General features: G+C 45.1%; 1 protein-coding gene across 4 annotated transcripts in view; it reads left to right on the forward strand.

The window, feature by feature from the left end:
• FBXL16 (F-box and leucine rich repeat protein 16) overlaps positions 1 to 16,845 on the forward strand; it is a 59,172-nt gene extending 42,327 nt beyond the window's left edge. For 3 of the 4 annotated variants that reach the window (XM_069982176.1, XM_069982177.1, XM_069982174.1), the window contains 5 exons: positions 10,654 to 11,352; positions 12,441 to 12,949; positions 13,200 to 13,284; positions 13,888 to 13,951; positions 15,059 to 16,845. In XM_069982176.1, the coding sequence (XP_069838277.1) occupies positions 10,666 to 11,352; positions 12,441 to 12,949; positions 13,200 to 13,284; positions 13,888 to 13,951; positions 15,059 to 15,207 (1,494 nt within the window). In that variant the 5' untranslated portion in view covers positions 10,654 to 10,665 and the 3' untranslated portion in view covers positions 15,208 to 16,845. Of the gene's footprint in view, positions 1 to 10,031; positions 10,108 to 10,653; positions 11,353 to 12,440; positions 12,950 to 13,199; positions 13,285 to 13,887; positions 13,952 to 15,058 lie in introns of those variants that run through there. The other variant, XM_069982175.1, reaches the window with a different exon arrangement.
• Positions 16,846 to 23,456: the final 6,611 nt, after the last annotated feature.

Raw genomic sequence — 23,456 nt, forward strand, 5'->3', positions numbered from 1 at the left:
CTGTCACAGCTGCAGCAGGAGTGGCAACAGAAGCCGTAGCAGCAGCTCTCCGCCTGATATCTTGTTTAGGTAATGGTGGAGCTTTGGAACTTGTGGTATTGGCCACAACAACCTGTTCTTCCATGGCTTTCCGCCTGTGGTAAGCTTCCCAGGTTTCATTCCAGTCCTGTGATGCAGTGGCCTTAAACGGTTCCTGGATGTAAAACTTAGGTCTGGTGACAATAGCGGCCCACTTTTCTATCTCAAATATATTTGAGGTATAGTCAATGATCTTACCCTCCTTTAGGTTATGGTGAGTTGCAGGGAGATATGACCTTTTGACGGCCCGACAATTCACATGGATATGCTCACCAATGTAGGAATCTTGGATGACCCTGAAGCCTTCCTCCTTATCAACGGAAATTACAGTGGCTCTCCACCTTTCTAAGGGTTTCTCACCTGGGCGCGGTTGGTCAAATCGTCTGATGAACTCTTTCTCCAGCTCTGATGCGGTTACCCACCGGGTAGCTGTGTCACTGGTCCGGGGTTGAGCTGTCACTGCCAGTGCTGTCTTGCCTGGTGCATTTTCCCGTTCTGCCGCCGGATGACAGAAGGGTGGCTGCTTAGCCGGGACAACTTCTCTCAGAATGTCCAGGAAATGCGGAGTCCTGCTGAGGTGGACTCTCTGCGGCAGCGGAGGTAGTGGAGGCAGTTTTGCCGGAATCTTGAAGCTGAGCAGTGGCGCCAGAATAGCCACGCAGTTGTTGTCGTCAAAGGCGGCCTCCGCCGAACTATTGGTGCTACCACTGACAGAGAGGGGAAATGTCCCAAGGAGTGTGTGCATACTGTGCCGGTGCCGATCCCTACAAAGTCCAACACAAATGACCTCTACACTTCCTCTACCCACATGATTTCCTATCTACAGCTCCCTGTAAGGTGCACTGTGAATGGGTAAATAGTGCATAAAGAAGAAGTAAAGTAAGAGATGATAGGACAGAAGAAGAAGATACTCCCATAGGTTCACAGGAGACATGTGACACACAAGTAAACAATAACCCTTTCCATACTTCAGCTGTGCAGCAACATCTAGTGGTGAAACTTTATCACTACTACTGACCCCCTCCTCCTCGAAATACACAGATATCAGACCCCTCCTCATCCTTATACACAGGTATGCACTTTTTTTGTTTTGTTTTATCAATTACACAAGAAATATATTGTTTTCTCTTCCTGTTAAACATGTTTCTCGGCTGTCATGTTCGGACATTCTCGGCTGTCAGTCATACGTGCAGCATTCCGTCACTTGTGTTTCCTTTGGCTCAGTGTTGTTGTTTTATGTTTCCACTGTTCAATCACAGGCATGTGACCTCATTGCTGTCATTATGACATCACCCTCCAATCACAGCGTGACCAATAGCCAATACCAGGTCACATGACTCCCCTCTATGCTGCTCCTCACAGTAACATAGTTCAAGCAGATGTATAGGGTGTTAGAGGGGATGTGTGCCAGGTTCTAGTGTATTAGGAAAGCACAGCTGCTTTCTACAGCGCCACCCCAGTCCTCAGCTTGTGTGCAGAATTACAACTCAACACCATAGCACTTCTTTTTTTCCACCTACAGACCCCCATGAACCCTTTTTTATTTGCGCCACTAATTGTACTTGCAATGTCGGACTTAATTTTTCCATAAAATATGCTGTGAAACCGGGAAAAAAAATATTTGCGCAGTGAAATTGAAAATAAAACGCATTTTTTTTTATTTTGGGGGAGGGGGGTTGTGTTTACACAGTTTGTCCTATGGTAAAACTGTCTTCTTATCTATGTTCCTCAAGTCGGTAAGATTACAACAATAGGTAACTTGTGTAACTTTTATTTTATTTGACGGCTTTTAAAAAATTAAAACCGTTTTAAAAATCTAAATGCTCCTAAAAATCGCTCTATTCCTAGGCTTATAACGCTTTTACCCTTTTGTCTTTGGGGCTGTGTGAGGTGCCATGATGTGTTCTTTCTATTGGTACCTTGATTGCGTATATGCGACTTTTTTCGTCGCTTTTTATTACAATTTTTCTGGATTTGCAATTTTGCACTTTGGCGGATTTTTGCGCTTACGCCATTTACCGTGTGAGATCAGGAATGGGATAATTTAATACATCGGGCGATTACGCACGCGGCGATACCAAACATGTTTGTTTATTTATTTATAGATCCCCCTGGAGGACTTCTATATACACAGCACTGATCTCCCATTGAGATCAATGCTGCGTATATTACCGAGCACTGATCCATTAGATCGGTGCTCTATTGGTCTGATCTACTGCACACCAGATCAGCAGAATACCGATCCGGGATCAGCGTCATCCCGACGCTGAGGCCCGGCCAGGTAGCTTAAACAGATCATTATGACAGCTGCATCTAAACAGCTCATTAGCGGGTGTGGCGATTGGACCGCGCCCGCTAATAACTGCGGTCCCAGGATATTAATAGCACCGGGATCTCGGCAGTTCAAGCACGTACAGTTACGTCCTTGGTCGGGAAGAGGTTAATAGAACTGAGCTGCAGTACCATACACAAACTGAGGACAGGAGTGGCACTGTTTTTGAAAGAAAGCAGCCATGTTTTCCTAGTCCTGGATAACCTATTTAGAGCAGGTTCCTCCGGTTCTCACCCTCCCTCCATTCACAGACAGTCTACACAGCGACGCGTTGATTTATTTTGGCCGCTTCTCTCTATGTGAAGACGTAGGAAATAACCAAGCGTTGAGCGCTGAGCCCGGCTTGTGTTTCCACTGCCTGCCACGTCCCCTGACAGTGCGGCAATGTTCAGCTCCGTGGGTGGAAGCAGCAAGGCGCCAGCCGCTCGGTGCACCATGGCATCGGGAGAGATCTCCTTCTGACCTCACGTCCCCTTTCATTCATGGCTTTGTCTCCATTGAGCCCTGAGCAGGAAGTGTGTCATTACCATAAAACACGGCGGCTGTCAGCTCGTCCTCATTTACAATGACTAAGTACATGGCTGCCTCACTCAGCGCTCTCCCGAGGACGCATCGTAAACCGTCAGCCCATGATTTCTCTCTGGATCAAACCAATTCTGAATCGATCTCATCGACTTACAGCATTAACGTCAATTCATTTTCCTCTATGGCTTTTAACTGATCCCACTATGTCACTGCTCCGGGCGTAGGAACGGATAAAGCTGCCTTCCAGCATATTCCTGTACATCCCTAAGGGTTCTCGTTTAAATCCTACACAAAATAGACTACAAACACCATGATCCAAAAATATACGTAGCTGTCACTTTAAGTGATAAGGACCACTTAGACACGCCTACTTTACCCTGCACTGTCCTACTGCAAAGCATCATGGTCCTGACTGTCAGCGCCAAGAAAACCACAAATACAGTTGTTGTTTTTTTCTCATTTTTTTTAAAGAACCTCATTCATACCTTGTAGCCTTTAAGGGGTGGTGCATAATGTGCATTACAGTCTATAGCATCGGTGTTCATTATAATGTTTGTACTCAAAGGACATATCATATAGAATATTACATGAGAACCTGTCACAGGCCGCATAATAAGGGCAATAATTCAGCTGTACGCCGACGTCTGCAGCAAATACAACCTCATAACACCAGGCATAAATGCTCAATAAACTACAGAGCACTGGATGCTGCACCTACAGAGTGTAATAAACATGTCAGGCGAATGTAATGAGGAAGGAGACAAATACAACAAACACAGCCCAGCCCATCACTCCTCCTAACACCAGAATAAAATCCTTAATACTATAATACCGCTCCTATATACAGGAATATAACTACTATAATACTGCCCCCTATATACAGGAATATAACTACTATAATACTGCTCCTATATACAGTAATATACTGTAATACTGCCCCCTATATACAGGAATATAACTACTATAATACTGCTCCTATATACAAGAATATAACTACTATAATACTGCTCCTATATACAAGAATATACCTACTATAATACTGCTCCTATATACAAGAATATAACTACTATAATACTGCTCCTATATACAGGAATATAACTACTATAATACTGCTCCTATATACAAGAATATAACTACTATAATACTGCTCCTATATGTACAAGAATATAACTACTATAATACTGCTCCCTATATACAGGAATATAACTACTATAATACTGCCCCCTATATACAAGAATATAACTACTATAATACTGCCCCCTATATACAGGAATATAACTACTATAATACTGCTCCTATATACAGGAATATACTACTATAATACTGCTCCTATATACAGGAATATAACTACTATAATACTGCCCCTATATACAGGAATATACTACTATAATACTGCTCCTATATACAAGAATATAACTACTATAATACTGCTCCTATATACAGGAATATAACTACTATAATACTGCTACTATATACAGGAATATAACTACTATAATACTGCTCCTATATACAAGAATATAACTACTATAATACTGCTCCTATATACAAGTAAATGAAGGGGAGGGGTTGTTCCTTATAGTACAGGACTATGGTGTGCAGTATCAGTGATACTTGGAGGAGTAGTTGCTGGTGAGGCGGTCGCTTGGCCCGGTACAGTTGTGTGTCTCTATAGAGCGCCCTGTTTGTGTAGGTGATGATAATTTTGCAGCAATTGTGATGCTTTTCAGCGAGAACATTTTAATGGCAAACACTTAGGGTCTATTTTCCTTTTACTTAGAGGGAAGGAAGTGACAATTGCAGGGAAGTAATGATTTGTGCGGGCGCAGTCACCCAGGAAGCGTCCTCCATCGCTCTCCATCCCTCTAAGTGGTTTTATCCTCTTGACAAAAATTTATGACAGCACGGTGCTAATGGGGGGGGATGTTAAAGGCAGTTGCTAGGCAACAACCTGCGCTTCGGCCGCCTAAATTATAGGCCCCAGATGCTGTCCGTCCAGGCTAAGCACATCTTGGTCAGAAGTGAAGAAGATGAAACATGGCCACTTATAAAAGTCACTGATGTCTGCCCTTGTATGTAAAGCTGTACCATGGTGTCAGCCCCTCCTGACACACTGCAACGGAGCCTCACCTTTCCGGGGCAGCAGGCGGCCATCTTAGGGAGGAATTAGAGGGATTCTGAGGGGCTCTTATATACATTACAAGAACTGTGAGACTTCACTTTCAGATCATTTCCCTGGATGGGGCCCTCCATCGGACCCCCCCCCCCCCCCCCGCCAGACCTGCCCCTCCCATCCCCCAGACCTCTACCCCCAGACCTGCCCCTCCCATCCCCCCAACCTGCCCCTCCCATCCCCCAGACCTCTCCCCCACAGACCTCTTCCCCCCAGACCTGCCCCTCCCATCCCCCAGACCTGCCCCTCCCATCCCCCAGACCTCTCCCCCCCAGACCTCTTCCCCCCAGAACTGCCCCTCCCTTCCCCCAGACCTCTCCCCCCCCCCGGATGAATTCCGATTCTTGTTCAAGATATGGAAAAAACAATGTTCAATACTTTATTAAATATTCATGCGCTCTGAGCCTGGAGCATCGGCCCCCAGGAAACGGGAACAATTAATGGGTGACCTTTAACCCCGACATCCCCGACAAAGTGGAAAACAGCCGCGTGACGGTCCAGGAGACGTCCGTGTCATCCATACACTTGTGAGGATGGGGTGGCACTCTATTTGTTCCAAATTTTTTTAGTATCCCGGCTCGTCCCTCCAGGGGTTAGAAAAACTTATGAGGCCCAGACACAACACAAGCGATTCCTCCTCCACGCGAGTTTCTGCATTGTAGCTGGGACACAGGTATCGGGACACTGCAGAAGCTGCACAAGAATCAGTATAATGCGGGCACTTGGGAGTGGTTCCCAGTCTGGCAGATGGTTCACCGGCCGCTCGGCCTTATCTCACATTTGTGCTTCTTGGACCTTTTGATTTGAAGGGACGGTTTAAGATCCTCAAAGCTTTAAGACTCTAGCTGCCTCTTTATCCGTGTAAGATAACTGTGGACGTTCTCTGCCAAGGACTCCTCCTGGGAGTTGCATCGTTCAATACAGAACTAAATATAATGCGGCCATTACCCAGAGTTCATTGTTACCGACCCAATAGATGAGGTCAGATCACGGCTTAAAGGGGCAACATTAGCAAAACATGGCTGTTTTCTTATAAACAGCGCCGCTTCTGGTTGCATCTGGGATTGCAGCTCAGTGAAGTAATCATACAACCAGGAGACAGAGAGCAGCCATGTTTTGGGGCCGAGGGGGGGGGGGGAGGGGAGGAGGGGGGCGCCCCAGTCTGTTGGCACCGGAGAAGGGGGGTGCCCCAGTCTATAGGCATGGGGGAGGGGGTGCTCCAGTATTTAGGCACAGGGTGGGGGTGTCCCAGTCTATAGGCACATGGGGGGTGCCTAAGTCTATAGGCACAGGGGAGGGGGGTGCCCCAGTATTTAGGCACAGAGGGGGGGTGCCCCAGTCTATAGGCAAAAGGCGGATGGGGTGCTCCAGTATATAGGCACAGGATGGGGGAGGGGGCCAGTCTATAGGCACAGGGCGGGGGGGTGCCCAGTCTATAGGCGAAGGGGGCAGGGGGGGGTGCCCAGTCTATAGGCAAAGGGGCATAGGGCGGATGGGGTGCTCCAGTATATAGGCACAGGGTGGGGTTGTCCCAGTCTATAGGCACATGGGGGGTGCCCCAGTCTATAGGCATGGGTCAGGGGGGTGCCCCAGTATTTAGGCACAGAAAGGGGGGGTACCCCAGTCTATAGGCAAAGGGGCAAAGGCCGGATGGGGTGCTCCAGTATATAGGCACAGGGTGGGGGGAGGGTGTTGCCTCTGCCAATAGGCACAGGGCGGGGGGGGGGGTGCCCCAGTACATAGGCACAGGGCGGGAGGGGGGGGCAGTCTATAGGCACAGGGAGGGCGGGGTGCTCCAGTATATAGGCACCAGGCGGAGGGGGGGCAGTATATAGGCTGCGGGCGGAGGGGGGGCAGTATATAGGCTGCGGGCGGGGGGGGGCAGTATATAGACACAGGGCGGGACAGGGGGGGCAGTCTATAGGCACAGGGAGGGCGGGGTGCTCCAGTACATAGGCACCAGGCGGAGGGGGGGCAGTATATAGGCTGCGGGCAGGGGGTGGGCAGTATATAGGCACAGGGAGGGCGGGGTGCTCCAGTACATAGGCACCAGGCGGAGGGGGGGCAGTATATAGGCTGCGGGCGGAGGGGGGGCAGTATATAGGCTGCGGGCGGGGGGGCAGCAGGCAGAGGCTGTGCTGGACGCTTCGGTGCATATGGTGGATGGTGTGAATGATAATGGAGCCCGGCAAGTGACATGTGTGAACACGACAGCAAGCGTTACATGGGCAAACATTTCTCAGAATAGGATGGAGCGGCGCCAGCTACCGCCAAACCCCCTGAGGAAGACGCAGTGATCTCGCCCTCGGCCGTGCTCGGCTCTTGCATCATCCGTCCTATTCTCGTCTCCTATTCCCACATGGTGTTGTCTCTGCCACATTCATCTCTGCCTTCCTGCTCTCCTCCCACCTCTTCCTCTCTGCTGACAGTCCACCATCTTCTCTCCCACACATCCATCACATCCATGCTGCTGGTGCGGGGAGGAAGCGCTCAGCCGGGAACCAGCCGCTCACACTGCATCCCAGCGCCATGATACATGTGTAATGCTGCTAGCTGGCAGAGGGCCATGGGGGCGGTATCACACAGGATGGGCTTAGATACAGCAGTGTAAGAGGCAGTATCACACAGGATGGCCTTAGATACAGCAGCGTAGGAGGCAGTATCACACAGGATGGCCTTAGATACAGCGGCGTAGGAGGCAGTATCACACAGGATGGCCTTAGATACAGCGGCATAGGAGGCAGTATCACACAGGATGGGCCTAGATACAGCAGCGTAGGAGGCAGTATCACACAGGATGGGCCTAGATACAGGGGTGTAAGAAGCAGTATCACACATGATGGGCTTAGATACAGCGGCGTAAGAGGCAGTACCACTTGATAGGCTTAGATACAGCGGCTTTGTAGACAGTATTGTACATGATAAACTTAGATACACTTAGTTACACGAGTTAGTAAGCAGTATCACACATGATAGGTTGAGATACAACAATTTAATAGACAGTATCGCACACAATAGACTTAAATACAGCAACTTAGTAGAAAGTATCACACATGACTGGCTTGGATACAGAAACTTCACCGACAGTGTCACACATTAGTCAGCTATCATACATAGTTACCCTGGATCAAAAAAATCAGTACCACATAAGGCTTAGATACAGCAGCTCAGTATACATTCACAGCTATGATAGGCTTAGATCCTTTGGATGAACAGATACTATTGCACATCACAGGCTTAGATACAGTGGCTCAGCAGACAGCATCACATATGATGTGCTTAGATACTGAACCTCAGCAGACAGTGTCACACTCATAGGCTTAGATACAGTGGCTCAGCAGACAGCATCACATATGATGTGCTTAGATACTGAACCTCAGCAGACAGTGTCACACTCATAGGCTTAGATACAGTGGCTTATTAAACAGTGACAGAAGATACCCTCAATGACAGTAACACATGATTGGCTTAGATACATGGCTGAACAGACAGTGTTACACATTTCATGTTACGTCATGCATTAGATGCAGTTGCTCGGCAGACTGTATCACACATGAAAGGCTTAGATACAGCAGCTAGGTAGCACCCTGTTCCTGTAGATACATTGGTCTCATTGGTTTTCATCTCAGCAGTGATTTCCATTGGGGTCCGGCGGTCTCTCCCCCTCTGGCGCTCGGGTCATCAGTACGGATCATTGGAGATATAAGATAATTGTCATCACCTTATAATTACGTGGGCGGGGGAGGGGGGGCACTCTCCGAGCTTCACGTGTGATTATCAGGTAACAGACAGGATGCCGCATTCATTGTTAGTATCTACCAGAAGGCTCCAGTATAATGGCTGTAATCTTAACATATGCAGAATCGTCATCATGCCGGAGCTGAAAGTCTTTGTGTGATACAGTTGTCACCATGGTTCCCTTCTAGACCTCGTCCACCTGATTAAAATGACACATCCGCCATTACTGTACGATGTTTCTGTGACAATCTATACAGCCTGCAGTTCCACTAGTCACCACAAGTGTCAGTATTTCCCACAAACACTGATGAGACAGCTCCGCCCCTTCCTCCCAATCTGAATAAAATCGCGCTTGGTCACAGCTTTGATATTCCGAATACAATAACATTGGACTGAATTGTCTCCCGGAAATAAGGAACCCCTCTCTCTTATCATTGAAATGAGAGCTACACAGGTATAGGGTTTACACAATTAATGGTAAAGCCCCTTTAAGTCACAGATACATCTATATAAGAAAGAATCCTTGTGTAATTGCTGGAGTTCTCTTTGCTCGGGCCCAGACTCATAGTTTAAGTCCTTAAACCGTGTGTTTATGATGGTGGCTGCTTCATCTCATAGGCCTCAGGACAGACAGATTAGGTGACGACTAACGGTGTTGTACAGCCAGCTGTAGTGATGAAAGGGTTAATTGTACCGAGAGCATCTTCTTTATGGCCCTTTATGAAAAGCGTTTACACGTCCCCGTCCCCCCCCCCCCCACACACACACACACAATAATGGAGCGTGTACATTATTTAACCTGTCTGGAGGTAGCGGTATTGATCCGCCATCTCCAGGACTGAAAATAGACTCCCTCTTCACTGCACATTAATAGTTTTTTACTACCCCTTCAAAAATGGCCGCCCCCAGTCAGTATCAGTGTGTTTATGTAACCATTTTGTGTCCGACCTGACAAAGAAAAGTCTTATGATTAGTTAAGTTTCCTTCATGTATACAGTAGAACTGGGGGGGGGGGGCACAACTGCACCCACTAAATCTGCCCCCAAAGTGCCAGCCAGGCAGCCGGGAAAACTGAGCTCCGCCCCTCTAACTCCATAGCAACAGAGCTCTCCCTGTTACCAAGGAGTCAGGACTGTAGGGTCAAGTGACACTAATTAGCTCTGCTCATTGGCTGAGATGACTCGGAGGGGAGGGGCCTAGGTGACAGCAGGATTTTCGGCCCACTAACTAGCACTATGTGCACTTTAGACAGCCATGGTTCTATGTAAGATACTGTAATATAAAGGAACGTACTATACTAAGTAAATGACGTGTGTGTATAGTAAATAAGGTGTCCTCAGTGTAAATGAATAACTTCCTGTGACTACAACTCCTAGCATGCTCGGAGCGCAGTGATGGTTACAAAGGCTGCAGACTATTGCTCTGAATGTTCCGTATATTCAGGACGTTGTGTTTCAGCACCATGGAGAGCGTACATGTGCGAGGAGGAACGTCCCAACCCTCTGCCGTCTGTATCCCTGACTATATTCGTTGTCTGGGGTCTTAAAGGGAAACTCCTGCCGTGACCGATCGCACCGTGACTGATGTGGGGATCATCCCTGATCACATGGTTATGATATTTTAGAAAGTCCTTGTTCTTGGTGTCTCCCACCATGTCTGAGGACAGGACACAGATGTCATATTCTCTGTCCTGTGGGAGGAGCTTTGTCCTGTGCTCTTCATCGCCCCCTGCTGTGTATTGCACACCATAACAGTCTTTTATATTGCAATCTTGAACCTGACCCATATCTTATGCTTCTCTTCCTTGTAGTGAGTTGAAAACATGTCGAATACAACAAACGGAGACACCAAGGCCCAATGTTTACCGAGGAATGGGCTAGTGAAAATCCCTGGACCTACCAACGGGCTGGGCTCCGCCAGCATCACCAAAGGGACGCCAGCTGTCAAGAACCGTATATGCCAACCGCCCTCTGTGCCATCCATCTTAAGTCAAGCCTTCCCCAAGCACCAAGAGCATGTCCCCCCTTCAGTGTTACCCATCCTTCCGCCTCCCCCAACCCACACTATCCCACTGGGCCTTAGCCCCGGAGAAGAGAACCCACCAATCCCGTGTGGGCCCTCATTGGACAGAATCCACGGTCAGGGAATGGATTGTCACTTGGCCCTCGATGAAAAAATCCTAAACCGGCTTTTCTCTTATTTCTCGGCTTGTGAGAAGTGCGTACTGGCACAGGTCTGTAAGACATGGAGGCGGGTTCTGTACCAGCCCAGGTTCTGGGTAGGCCTGACGCCAGTCCTACATGCCAAGGAACTATACAACATCCTACCCACGGGGGAGAAGGAGTTTGTCAGTCTGCAGGGATTCGCTGTGCGTGGTTTTGATTCTTTCTGTTTGGTCGGAGTATCGGATTTGGATATCTGTGAATTTATTGACAACTATCCACTGTCCAAAAAGGGGGTGAAGTCTGTGAGTCTAAAGCGGTCAACAATCACGGATGCTGGCTTAGAGGTAAAGAAGAGATTTCATCGACCTAGTAATAATGGTTATAAAGGAGGTTTCCACCCTACACTATAATACTGCCCCCTATATACAAGAATATAACTACTATAATACTGCCCCCTATATACAGGAATATAAGTACTATAATACTGCTCCTATATACAGGAATATAACTACTATAATACTGCCCCTATATACAGGAATATAACTACTATAATACTGCTCCTATATACAAGTATATAACTACTATAATACTGCTCCTATATACAGGAATATAACTACTATAATACTGCCCCTATATACAAGAATATAACTACTATAATACTGCTCCTATATACAAGAATATAACTACTATAATACTGCCCCTACATACAAGAATATAACTACTATAATACTGCCCCCTATATACAGGAATATAACTACTATAATACTGCCCCCTATATACAGGAATATAAGTACTATAATACTGCTCCTATATACAGGAATATAACTACTATAATACTGCTCCTATATACAGGGATATAACTACTATAATACTGCTCCTATAAACAGGAATATAACTACTATAATACTGCTCCTATATACAAGAATATACCTACTATAATACTGCTCCTATATACAGGAATATAACTATAATACTGCTCCTATAAACAGGAATATAACTACTATAATACTGCTCCTATATACAGGAATATAACTACTATAATACTGCCTCCTATATACAAGAATATAACTACTATAATACTGCCCCTATATACAGAAATATAACTACTATAATACTGCCCCCTATATAAGGAATACTTGTGTGGCAGCTTTCTCACTATACACTATTTATTCTCTCCTTATAACTATATTGGTAAATGTTAGATATAATACAATCTAATTCTCTACCCCTGTACAGTATATGGTAATTTCTTCTGCCACCTGGTGGTCATGTACAGCATTGCAGTAGTGTAGGTATGTATTCTGTTAGCACCTACCTGCTTATGGTTTGTGGCTTGTAAAGCACTGACATATTCCATAGCGCTGTACAGACAATGACACCGTTGACATGTGTTTCCTCAGATGATAAATCCCCAGGTTTGCTGTCCCCGCAGGTGATGCTGGAGCAGATGCAGGGGGTGGTCCGGCTGGAGCTGTCGGGGTGTAATGACTTCACGGAGGCCGGCCTGTGGTCCAGTTTACACGGACGCATCACATCTCTTAGTGTCAGTGACTGTATCAATGTGGCGGATGACGCGGTGGCCGCCATCTCCCAACTCCTCCCCAACCTGGGCGAACTGAACCTTCAGGCCTACCACGTAACGGACACGGCGCTGGCGTACTTTACCGCCAAACAGGGCCGCGCCACCCATACACTGCGCCTCCACTCCTGCTGGGAGATTACCAACCACGGGGTGGTCAACGTGGTCCACAGCCTGCCCAACCTGACTGTCCTCAGCCTTTCGGGGTGCTCCAAAGTGACGGATGATGGGGTGGAGCTGGTGGCTGAAAACCTGAGAAGACTCCGAGGGCTGGACCTGTCCTGGTGCCCCCGACTAACAGACACCGCACTGGAGTACATCGCCTGTGACCTGCACAAGCTGGAGGAGCTGGTCCTGGACAGGTGGGTGCTAGGCCGGATGGCATAGTCATTCTCAAACCAAATGGTAGCCTATCCAAGATGGCGCCTGAAGAAGCCCCTTTGCTCCTTGACTTGCAGTACCACTCTCCACCACTGCCGATAGGCCCTAGGATTCAATGCAATAGCGCCCCCAGCACTAATCTATATCTGTTTCCATCAGGCTAATAACTCATTCTAAGCTCTATGGGCACAATGAGGGATATAGCATTAGTGTTTGTGTTACTCTCTCCAGGTGTGTACGGATCACAGACACCGGGCTCAGCTACCTGTCCACCATGTCATCACTCCGCAGCCTGTACCTCCGCTGGTGCTGCCAGGTAACTACTGCGATGTAGCATCCATGTCCTAGCGCATGGCTTCTAATGTTATACTGGATGTTATCATGTGTGATACTGTATCTAATCTTCTCATGTGTGATACTTTCTGTTGAGCTGGTGGATGATAACTCACAGCTACATCTCATGTCTTAGTGATCATATCATGTAAACATCCACAGAACAGGGAGAAAGAATCAGTGAGCTCTTGACTTTAAGGGTTTGTCCGGAGAGCAGAAGACAACTGAAGCCTTCTGCTCCCCGCCACTTGCTTCCTGACATTCAGTGTCTTGGAATTATTCATTTTGTACAATCCCTTTAAATTCAAGAGGTCACTGTTTCTCACTGCTCTGTGGATGTTTACACAAAATGATCACTAAAACATGAGCGGTATAACTGTGTGTTAGTTTACTTACATGGTGGTCGTCTATAACTGTGAACAATCCAATCAAAATGTATTGGTCTCGAAATCCAGCTAATTCTAAAGGGTTCACTTACTTTTTCTTACTGTAAGCCTATCAGGTGTAATGCTGAGCTGCTATATCTAAGCTCATTGTGTGTGATACTAGATGAATCTGATTACTAAAGCTTCATCTTCTGTTTCAGGTACAAGATTTTGGTCTGAAACATCTCCTGGGAATGAAAAGTTTACGTCTCTTATCTCTGGCCGGTAAGTTTATCATTTGTTGCACATTCTATTATCTGAAATTGGTTGGATAACAGTATGGTGTATGATGGTGGTTGGAGACCTGTATGGTGGATGATGGTGGCTGGAGACCAGTATGGTGGATGATGGTGGTTGGAGACCAGTATGGTGGATGATGGTGGTTGGAAACCAGTATGGTGGATGATGGTGGCTGGAGACCAGTATGGTGGATGATGGTGGTTGGAGACCAGTATGGTGGATGATGGTGGTTGGAGATCAGTATGGTGGATGATGGTGGTTGGAGACCAGTATGGTGGATGATGGTGGCTGGTTCACAGTGCGCTGGATGTTGGTGGTTGGATACAAGTATGGTGGTGGATGAAGGTGGTTGGAGACCAGTATGGTGGATGAAGGTGGTTGGAGACCAGTATGGTGGATGATGGTGGTTGGAGACCAATGTGCTGGATGATGGTGGTTGGAGCACAGTGTGCTGGATGTTGGTGGTTGGAGCACAGTGTGCTGGATGTTGGTGGTTGGAGAACAGTATGGTGGATGGTGGTGGTTGGAGAACAGTATGGTGGATGATGGTGGTTGGAGACCAGTATGGTGGATGATGGTGGTTGGAGACCAGTATGGTGGATGATGGTGGCTGGTGCACAGTGTGCTGGATGATGGTGGTTGGAGACCAGTATGGTAGATGATGGTGGTTGGAGACCAATGTGCTGGATGTTGGTGGTTGGAGCACAGTGTGCTGGATGTTGGTGGTTGGAGGACAGTGTGCTGGATGTTGGTGGTTGGAGCACAGTGTGCTGGATGTTGGTTGTTGCAGACCAATGTGGTGAATGATGGTGGTTGGAGACCAGTATGGTGTATGATGGTGGCTGGTGCACAGTGTGCTGGATGAAGGTGGTTGGAGACCAGTATGGTAGATGATGGTGGTTGGAGACCAATGTGCTGGATGATGATGGTTGGAGGACAGTGTGCTGGATGATTATGGTTGGAGGACAGTGTGCTGGATCTTGGTAGTTGGAGCACAGTGTGCTGGATGTTGGTGGCTGGAGAACAGTAGGATTGTTGGTGGTGGTTAGAGATGTCCCTTAGATACTCATCATTCTCCCGGTCTATCTACAGGTTGTCCTCTTCTCACCACCACCGGCCTTTCGGGTCTTGTTCAGCTTCAGGACCTAGAAGAACTGGAACTCACTAACTGTCCTGGTGCCACTCCTGAGCTCTTCAAGTACTTCTCGCAGCACCTGCCTCGTTGCGTGGTGATCGAGTAATCAGCAGGAGCCGAGTGTTCAAAAATATTCGAGCAGTATCCTCCGAAACCATTCCCAGCACTGACCGGAGACTCTGGCTGCGGGAGTATGACACCCGAGTCATTGATTTGCTGACAAAGTAGAGAGCAAAATCTGGGAGATATTTCACACTCCGGTTTGTGAAGACCTCATTCCATGTCCCGAAGTCAGGGTTGTATTATTTCCCGCGCCTCATCTCTTGTCTTCTCTGTCGTGGATTGATACTCACAACAAGTAGAGCCGGCTCCCATCCGAAACCCCATCGACGTTCTCTCTCTGCAAGGATTCTATGGTGTGAGGTGGAGTACAACACATTGTGGAGTGTTGCGTCCAGGCCCAGTGGTGGTCCTCCATCGTTTGGTTACTAATGCTGACAAAGATGATTATTTTTGGTTGTTTACTTCTGGATTGGAGTTGATTCTGGATTTTTTTTACATCCCAAAGTTAGGAAGATCAAAGAATACAGTACCAGCGACATGAAGAGTTTCTGCCGGATTATGGGGTTTCTTCTTTTAATGGAGAGTTTTCTTAGAAAGGTTCTGCTTGGCTGTTGTAAGGTCTGGACTCCACCGTATGGCTCAGATGGAGTAGTTGGAAGGATCCATCCTGTACCGCACTCTAGTGTCGCCTTTCTTTTTTTTACACTTTGTCGACCTTTGGTCTCTATATATAGTATGGACGTTTCTAACATCTGCCTGTTGCTACTTCTTGCTCAACGTTTCAATATCTTGTCCTAGAGGAACCACCTTCACGATGGCTTTTGGTGACTCAAGTGTCCTATGGGAGTTGTGGTGGTGGTGGCACATCGAAAGAAACCAAGACATTAGACGTAAAATAATGGAGGACCACCAAAGCTCGGTCACGTTGAGTCGATTGCCTGCTACTTTCTACACTCAAGAAGATCTTGGTTTGCCTTTGGTGGTTGTCGTGCCGTATCTTGCCTAATGTTGATGCCGCCAGATGCGTAGGGTAGACTGTATGACGTGGTGTAGACTGTGACCAGAGGGACATCAGGCAGGAGATACCTTGTATAAACCTTTGCTTGGATCGGGAGGGGTTCCGTCCCTTGTACATCTTCCCGGCTTGCCCTAGTGCCTGTACATTGATGCTGTTGCTCGACTTACTGCTTTCATCCAGATGGAGGACATTACTGTTCATCTCTCCCCTCCATGACCTGCCCCCTTGAAGATCAGGGAGAAGAAGCAGTGTGGGTTTTTTTTTTCTTACGACATTTGTGCTTTTTGACACCTTTGTTCTGAGTTCACGAGAACCGTGAGAAGTCACTTGGATGACGTGATAGTAAAAAGGAAGCTTCAGGGGTTAACATACAATCAGATTCCTTTTCTGTTCTCTCACCGTCTCGTACTGTCTCTGTCCATCTCTGATTCCACAGGGTCTCTCTCTCTCTCTCTTTAGGTATCGCCCCTCTCATCTCTCTCTCTCTCTCTCTCATTTTCCCATATAACACAGTCCGTCTCTCTGTATGCGTGTCCCATCCCCCGCATGTTTCTTTCCTTCTGTCTCTTTTTCGGACTCTCTCTCTCTCTCATTTCTGGAGAGCACTGTCTATGGAACAATCTTGTGCTGTTTTTTCACCATGCTTTAAATATATTAAAATATATAAGAATTCCAAGTTTTCATCCAGAGGAACATGGCCGCTCGTCTCTGTCTCGTCACTTTCTTCACCTGTTCTACTGATTTCTATGTCTGCGGAAGTTCAGCTCTCTATCGCCTATGGCTGGTGCTGGTCTGCATCGCACGGTTATTGAGGCAGTATATGGCACTACTATATCTAGACTGTGTGGCGGTATATGTATATGTGGATCTATCACCGTGGGATTGCAGCAGTATTTTTGGGTGCCATTATAAATTGTACTGTATGAAATTACTACTTTGTAGCACTATGATTCGACCATATGGCAGTATCATATGTAGTCACTATTCATATATTTAGGCAGTTTGCTATTCGTGGACTGTATGGCGCAGTTATATGGAGATGAAATGATTTGTGAAAGTAAATAGTGAGATTATTTAGAAACTTATGTGAGCACTCTCTGGCAGTATTATATGGAGATGGACTGGTCTGTTGATATTACCTAAGCAGTGATTGGCAGTATTACTTGGAGACTGAGCTGCACTTTTGTGGTGTATGCCAGTGTTACATTTTCCTTTGTGGACTGTTTGGTGATATTATTTAGGTCACTTTTATACGGTACTATTATATAGAAAGCAAAGTATTAACTCGGAACTGGTTTGCACTCTTAGGCTATGTTCACACAGCATTTAACAGCGTCTGTTGCATAGCATCGGACGTTGTTAAACTGCTGGCCGCTGGGCTGCATTCAGGATGTTCCTGCAGCCGATACCTCTGTATCAGCTGCAGGAACGTTTTTTTTTTTTTTACTATTAACTTGTGGGCACCGTTGGGTGTGCAGGTAATGTCGGGTGTTCAAGCAAATCAATTAACCATTCACTTCAATGTAAAGTACGGCCGCCGCCACACATTACATTGTATGAACAGCTATTATTTCTGGACATTTTTCACTGAACAGCGTCCAGAAATAATAGGCAGGTACATTATTTTAATGCCCATTCTAAAGAACAGGCGTTAGAATAACGATATGGTAACACAGAGGGCGCCATTGCATTGACTTCCATGCAATGCCGCCCCTGCAGTAAAGAATGGACGCTGATTCCATTGCAATCAGTGTCTGTTCTTTACTAAAAAAAAAAAAGAACGAAGTGTGAACATAGTCTTATGTGGTGACACTAGCATTGTATCACAACGGTTTGCTGGTATCATTTGGAGTATGTTATTTGGTAGTTGCATGGTTGACTGGGATCACTATATATACATACTGACTGGCATTATTACTACATGAGATATATATATATATATATATATATATACACACACACACATATATACAGTGATACCTTGGTTTAAGAGCAACTTGGATTGAGAGTGCTTTGCAAGAAGAGCTCACAGTTTTTCAAAATTGTAAGAGCTTCCTGTACTGGGTGGGGGAGTGGGGGAGGGGCATGGTCTGCTATACCCCCTCTCTCCCGGACAGAGAGCGCTGCATTTATGTGCCCACAAATACCCTGCTCATTCCTTTATACTTCCTGCAGTCTCTGACAGCCCTTGTGTTTCCCATCCCCTCCATTCCTGCTATAATATGCCTGCACTCACACTCAGCTATACACACTGCTGCTATAATGTGCCTGCACTTACACTCAGCTAAACACACTGCTGCTATAATATGCCTGCACTTACACTCAGCCATTCACACTGTTGTATAGAAAAGTTTCTGTCACTGTCCTCCTGCACAGCTCTGTGATTCTCACTTCCTGGTCCATGCTGAAAATACACCCCTTCCCCATTGCTGTCATGTGAACACACAGACCTCTGACAGCAGCCCTGCTTCTCTATTCTAGCCTGTTGTACTACACTACTGCATAATGGGGATCTGCAGCTCCATCCTTAATCTACAAACAACCGCTGTGTTATCAGGGTTATGCAGTTACTATACATTATACACCACATGCTGATTGCTATACTGTACAGTAACTTATATATCACATATCCAGCTGCTGTGTTATCAGGGTTATACAGTTACTATACATTATACACCACATGCTGCTATACTGTACAGTAACTTATATATCACATATCCTGCTGCTGTGTTATCAGGGTTATACAGTTACTATACATTATACTCCACATGCTGATTGCTATACTGTACAGTAACTTATATATCACATATCCAGCTGCTGTGTTATCAGGGTTATACAGTTACTATACATTATATACCACATGCTGCTATACTGTACAGTAACTTATATATCACATATCCAGCTGCGGTGTTATCAGGGTTATACAGTTACTATACATTATACTCCACATGCTGATTGCTATACTGTACAGTAACTTATATATCACATATCCAGCTGCTGTGTTATCAGGGTTATGTAGTTACTATACATTATACACCACATGCTGCTATACTGTACAGTAACTTATATATCACATATCCAGCTGCTGTGTTATCAGGGTTATACAGTTACTATACATTATATACCACATGCTGATTGCTATACTGTACAGTAACTTATATATCACATATCCAGCTGCTGTGTTATCAGGGTTATACAGTTACTATACATTATACTCCACATGCTGATTGCTATACTGTACAGTAACTTATATATCACATATCCAGCTGCAGTGTTATCAGGGTTATACAGTTACTATACATTATAAACCACATGCTGCTATACTGCACAGTGACTTATATATCACATATCCAGCTGCTGTGTTATCAGGGTTATACAGTTACTATACATTATATACCACATGCTGCTATACTGTACAGTAACTTATAATATTACAGATTCTGCTGTTTCTGAATGTTTGTTTCATCTGTTCTACATGTTATTCAGAATAATAAATCATTATTTTTGGGGTGTGGAACCAATTGTCTGTATATCAGTGATTTCTTGTAGGAAAATTTGCTTTGGTTTAATGGCCCTATTTCACGGAACGATTATCGTTAACGATAACCGCTTTGTGGAATTGGTGTTAACGAGCGAACGAAAAAGGCGAAATCGTTATACTGTCGTTCAAAATAGTTTTTCAGCATGTCGAAAAAAAGACGTTGGTCTTTGAAAGATAATTCGCTAATCGGTTCATATAATTAGAAATCTTTCAGTCGTTTGTAAAAAGGTTTAAAAAAAGTAGGTGTGTCGTATGGTCATGATCACCCCGGCGAACGTTTTAAACGACCATGTAACGACCGCAAAATAATCGTTACACTACATATATCGTTCACGTTATGTGTTATCGTTCGCTTAAAAAAATCGTTTACTGATCGTGAACGAGCGGTCGTTGGAGCAAGTTTATGAACGATAATCGTTCCGTGGAATAGGGCTATAAGAGTGGATTTGGAATACAAGGCACAGCTGTATATTAACTGGCATTATTAATATATAAGTACAGTGGTGCCTTGTATTCCAAATAACTCTTAAACCAAAGCAAATTTTCCCACAAGAAATCACTGATATACAGACAATTGGTTACACACCCCAAAATAGTAATTTTTTTTATTCTGAATAACATGTAAAACAGATGAAACAAACATTTAGATGCAGCGGAATATGTGATATTATAAGTAACTGTACAGTATAGCAGCATGTGTTATATAATGTATAATAACTGTATAACCCTGATAACACTGCAGCAGCTGGATATGTGATATAAAAGTTACTGTTAAGTATAGCAATCAGCATGTGGTATATAATGTATAGTAAGTGCATAACCCTGATAACACAACAGCTGGATATGTGATATATAAGTTACTGTACAGTATAGCAGCATGTGGTATATAATGTATAGTAACTATATAACCCTGATAACACAGCAGCTGGATATGTGATATATAAGTTACTGTACAGTATAGCAATCAGCATGTGGTGTATAATGTATAGTAACTGTATAACCCTGATAACACAGCAGCTGGATATGTGATATATAAGTTACTGTACAGTATAGCAATCAGCATGTGGTATATAATGTATAGTAAGTGCATAACCCTGATAACACAACAGCTGGATATGTGATATATAAGTTACTGTACAGTATAGCAGCATGTGGTGTATAATATATAGTAACTGTATAACCCTGATAACACAGCAGCAGCTGGATATGTGATATAAAAGTTACTGTACAGTATAGCAGCATGTGGTATATAATGTTTAGTAACTGTATAACCCTGATAACACAACAGCTGGATATGTGATATATAAGTTACTGTACAGTATAGCAGCATGTGGTGTTTAATGTATAGTAACTGTATAACCCTGATAACACAGCAGCTGGATATGTGATATATAAGTTACTGTACAGTATAGCAATCAGCATGTGGTATATAATGTATAGTAACTGTATAACCCTGATAACACAACAGCTGGATATGTGATATATAAGTTACTGTACAGTATAGCAGCATGTGGTGTATAATGTATAGTAACTGTATAACCCTGATAACACAGCAGCTGGATATGTGATATATAAGTTACTGTACAGTATAGCAATCAGCATGTGGAGTATAATGTATAGTAACTGTATAACCCTGATAACACAGCAGCTGGATATGTGATATATAAGTTACTGTACAGTATAGCAATCAGCATGTGGAGTATAATGTATAGTAACTGTATAACCCTGATAACACAGCAGCTGGATATGTAATATATATGTTACTGTACAGTATAGCAGCATGTGGTGTATAATGTATAGTAACTGTATAACCCTGATAACACTGCAGCAGCTGGATATGTGATATATAAGTTACTGTACAGGATAGCAGCATGTGGTGTTTAATGTATAGTAACTGTATAACCCTGATAACACAGCAGCTGGATATGTGATATATAAGTTACTGTACAGTATAGCAGCATGTGGTATATAATGTATAGTAACTGTATAACCCTGATAACACAGCAACTGGATATGTCATATATAAGTTACTGTACATTATAGCAATCAGCATGTGGTGTATAATGTATAGTAACTGTATAACCCTGATAACACAACAGCTGGATATGTGATATATAAGTTACTGTACAGTATAGCAGCATGTGGTTTATAATGTATAGTAACTGCATAACCCTGATAACACTGCAGCTGGATATGTGATATTACTGTACAGTATAGCAGCATGTGGTATATAATGTATAGTAACTGTATAACCATGATAACACAGCAGCTGGATATGTGATATATAAGTTACTGTACAGTATAGCAGCATGTGGAGTATAATGTATAGTAACTGTATAACCCTGATAACACAGCAGCTGGATATGTGATATATAAGTTACTGTACAGTATAGCAGCATGTGGTATATAATGTATAGTAACTGTATAACCCTGATAACACAGCAGCTGGATATGTGATATATAAGTTACTGTACAGTATAGCAATCAGCATGTGGTATATAATGTATAGTAACTGTATAACCCTGATAACACAGCAGCTGGATATGTGATATATAAGTTACTGTATAGTATAGCAATCAGCATTTGGTGTATAATGTATAGTAACTGTATAACCCTGATAACACTGCAGCAGTTTGTAGATACAGGATGGAGCTGCAGGTCCCCATAATGCAGTAGCGTAGTACAACAGGCTAGAATAGAGAAGCAGGGCTGCTGTCAGAGGTCTGTGTGGTCACATGACAGCAATGGTGAAGGGGGTGTGTTTAGCATGGACCAATCAGGAAGTGAGATTCACAGAGCTGTGCAGGAGGACAGTGACAGAAACTTTTCTATACAGCAGTGTGAATGACTGAGTGTAAGTGCAGACACAATATAGTAGGAGTGTGTATAGCTGAGTGTAAGTGCAGGCACATTATAGCAGGAGTGGAGAGGATGGGAAACATTAGGGCTGACAGAGACTGCAGGGAGCATGAAGGAATGAGCAGGACAGATGTGGGCACAGTGTAGCAGCACTCTCTCTGGGGAGAGAGAAGTTACAGCTATGAAGAGATTACCTCCACAGTCCTGTCCCCTGATGTAAGCCCCAGCCTGAAGTGGATCTGCTATGATTTGGAAGGTAAGGGAGACTTCCTGGTCAGAGTACAGGGCTGTAGACCCCGCTATGCAGACCATGTCCCTCCCCCACTCCCCCTCCCACCCAGTACAGGGAGCAATTCAGGAAAGAAAAGAGTCCTGCACCTCACACCTATGGCTGACACTAGTGCCACTCGGCTGCATAAAAAACATCAGAATTTTGTGTATGAATTGATCAAGCCATGCTGCCCCATGTACCGCGTGCAGGTATCTGATACACATGGGTCCCTACACTAAGTCCACACTGTGCCGGTCAGTGACCACCACCCCCGCAGGTGCGCACAGTCAGGGAAGGGAGGCCATGGAACGGCCCTGTGACCCTCATATCACAGGACCAGACCCAAAAATGCCACGCCAGAACCCGGCCAGCACCGCCGGCGGAGAAGGTCGCCCCCAAACAGCACAAGTCTGGATGAGGTATTGCGCTCACCATAGCTACTGCAGATAGAATGGGACAAACAGGAGGGATTAAAAGCAAGTGCACTCAGGTGTCTCCTGCTGATTGCGGTCATGTGGGTCTTCCAGGAGGAGTGCAAAACACAGAGAAAGAAAGAAAGCAAAAAGCAATACAGGAGAGAAAAGAGTGCTGCACCTCACACCT

Source organism: Dendropsophus ebraccatus, chromosome 9 (genome assembly GCF_027789765.1).
Source record: "Dendropsophus ebraccatus isolate aDenEbr1 chromosome 9, aDenEbr1.pat, whole genome shotgun sequence".
Taxonomy (NCBI): domain Eukaryota; kingdom Metazoa; phylum Chordata; class Amphibia; order Anura; family Hylidae; genus Dendropsophus; species Dendropsophus ebraccatus.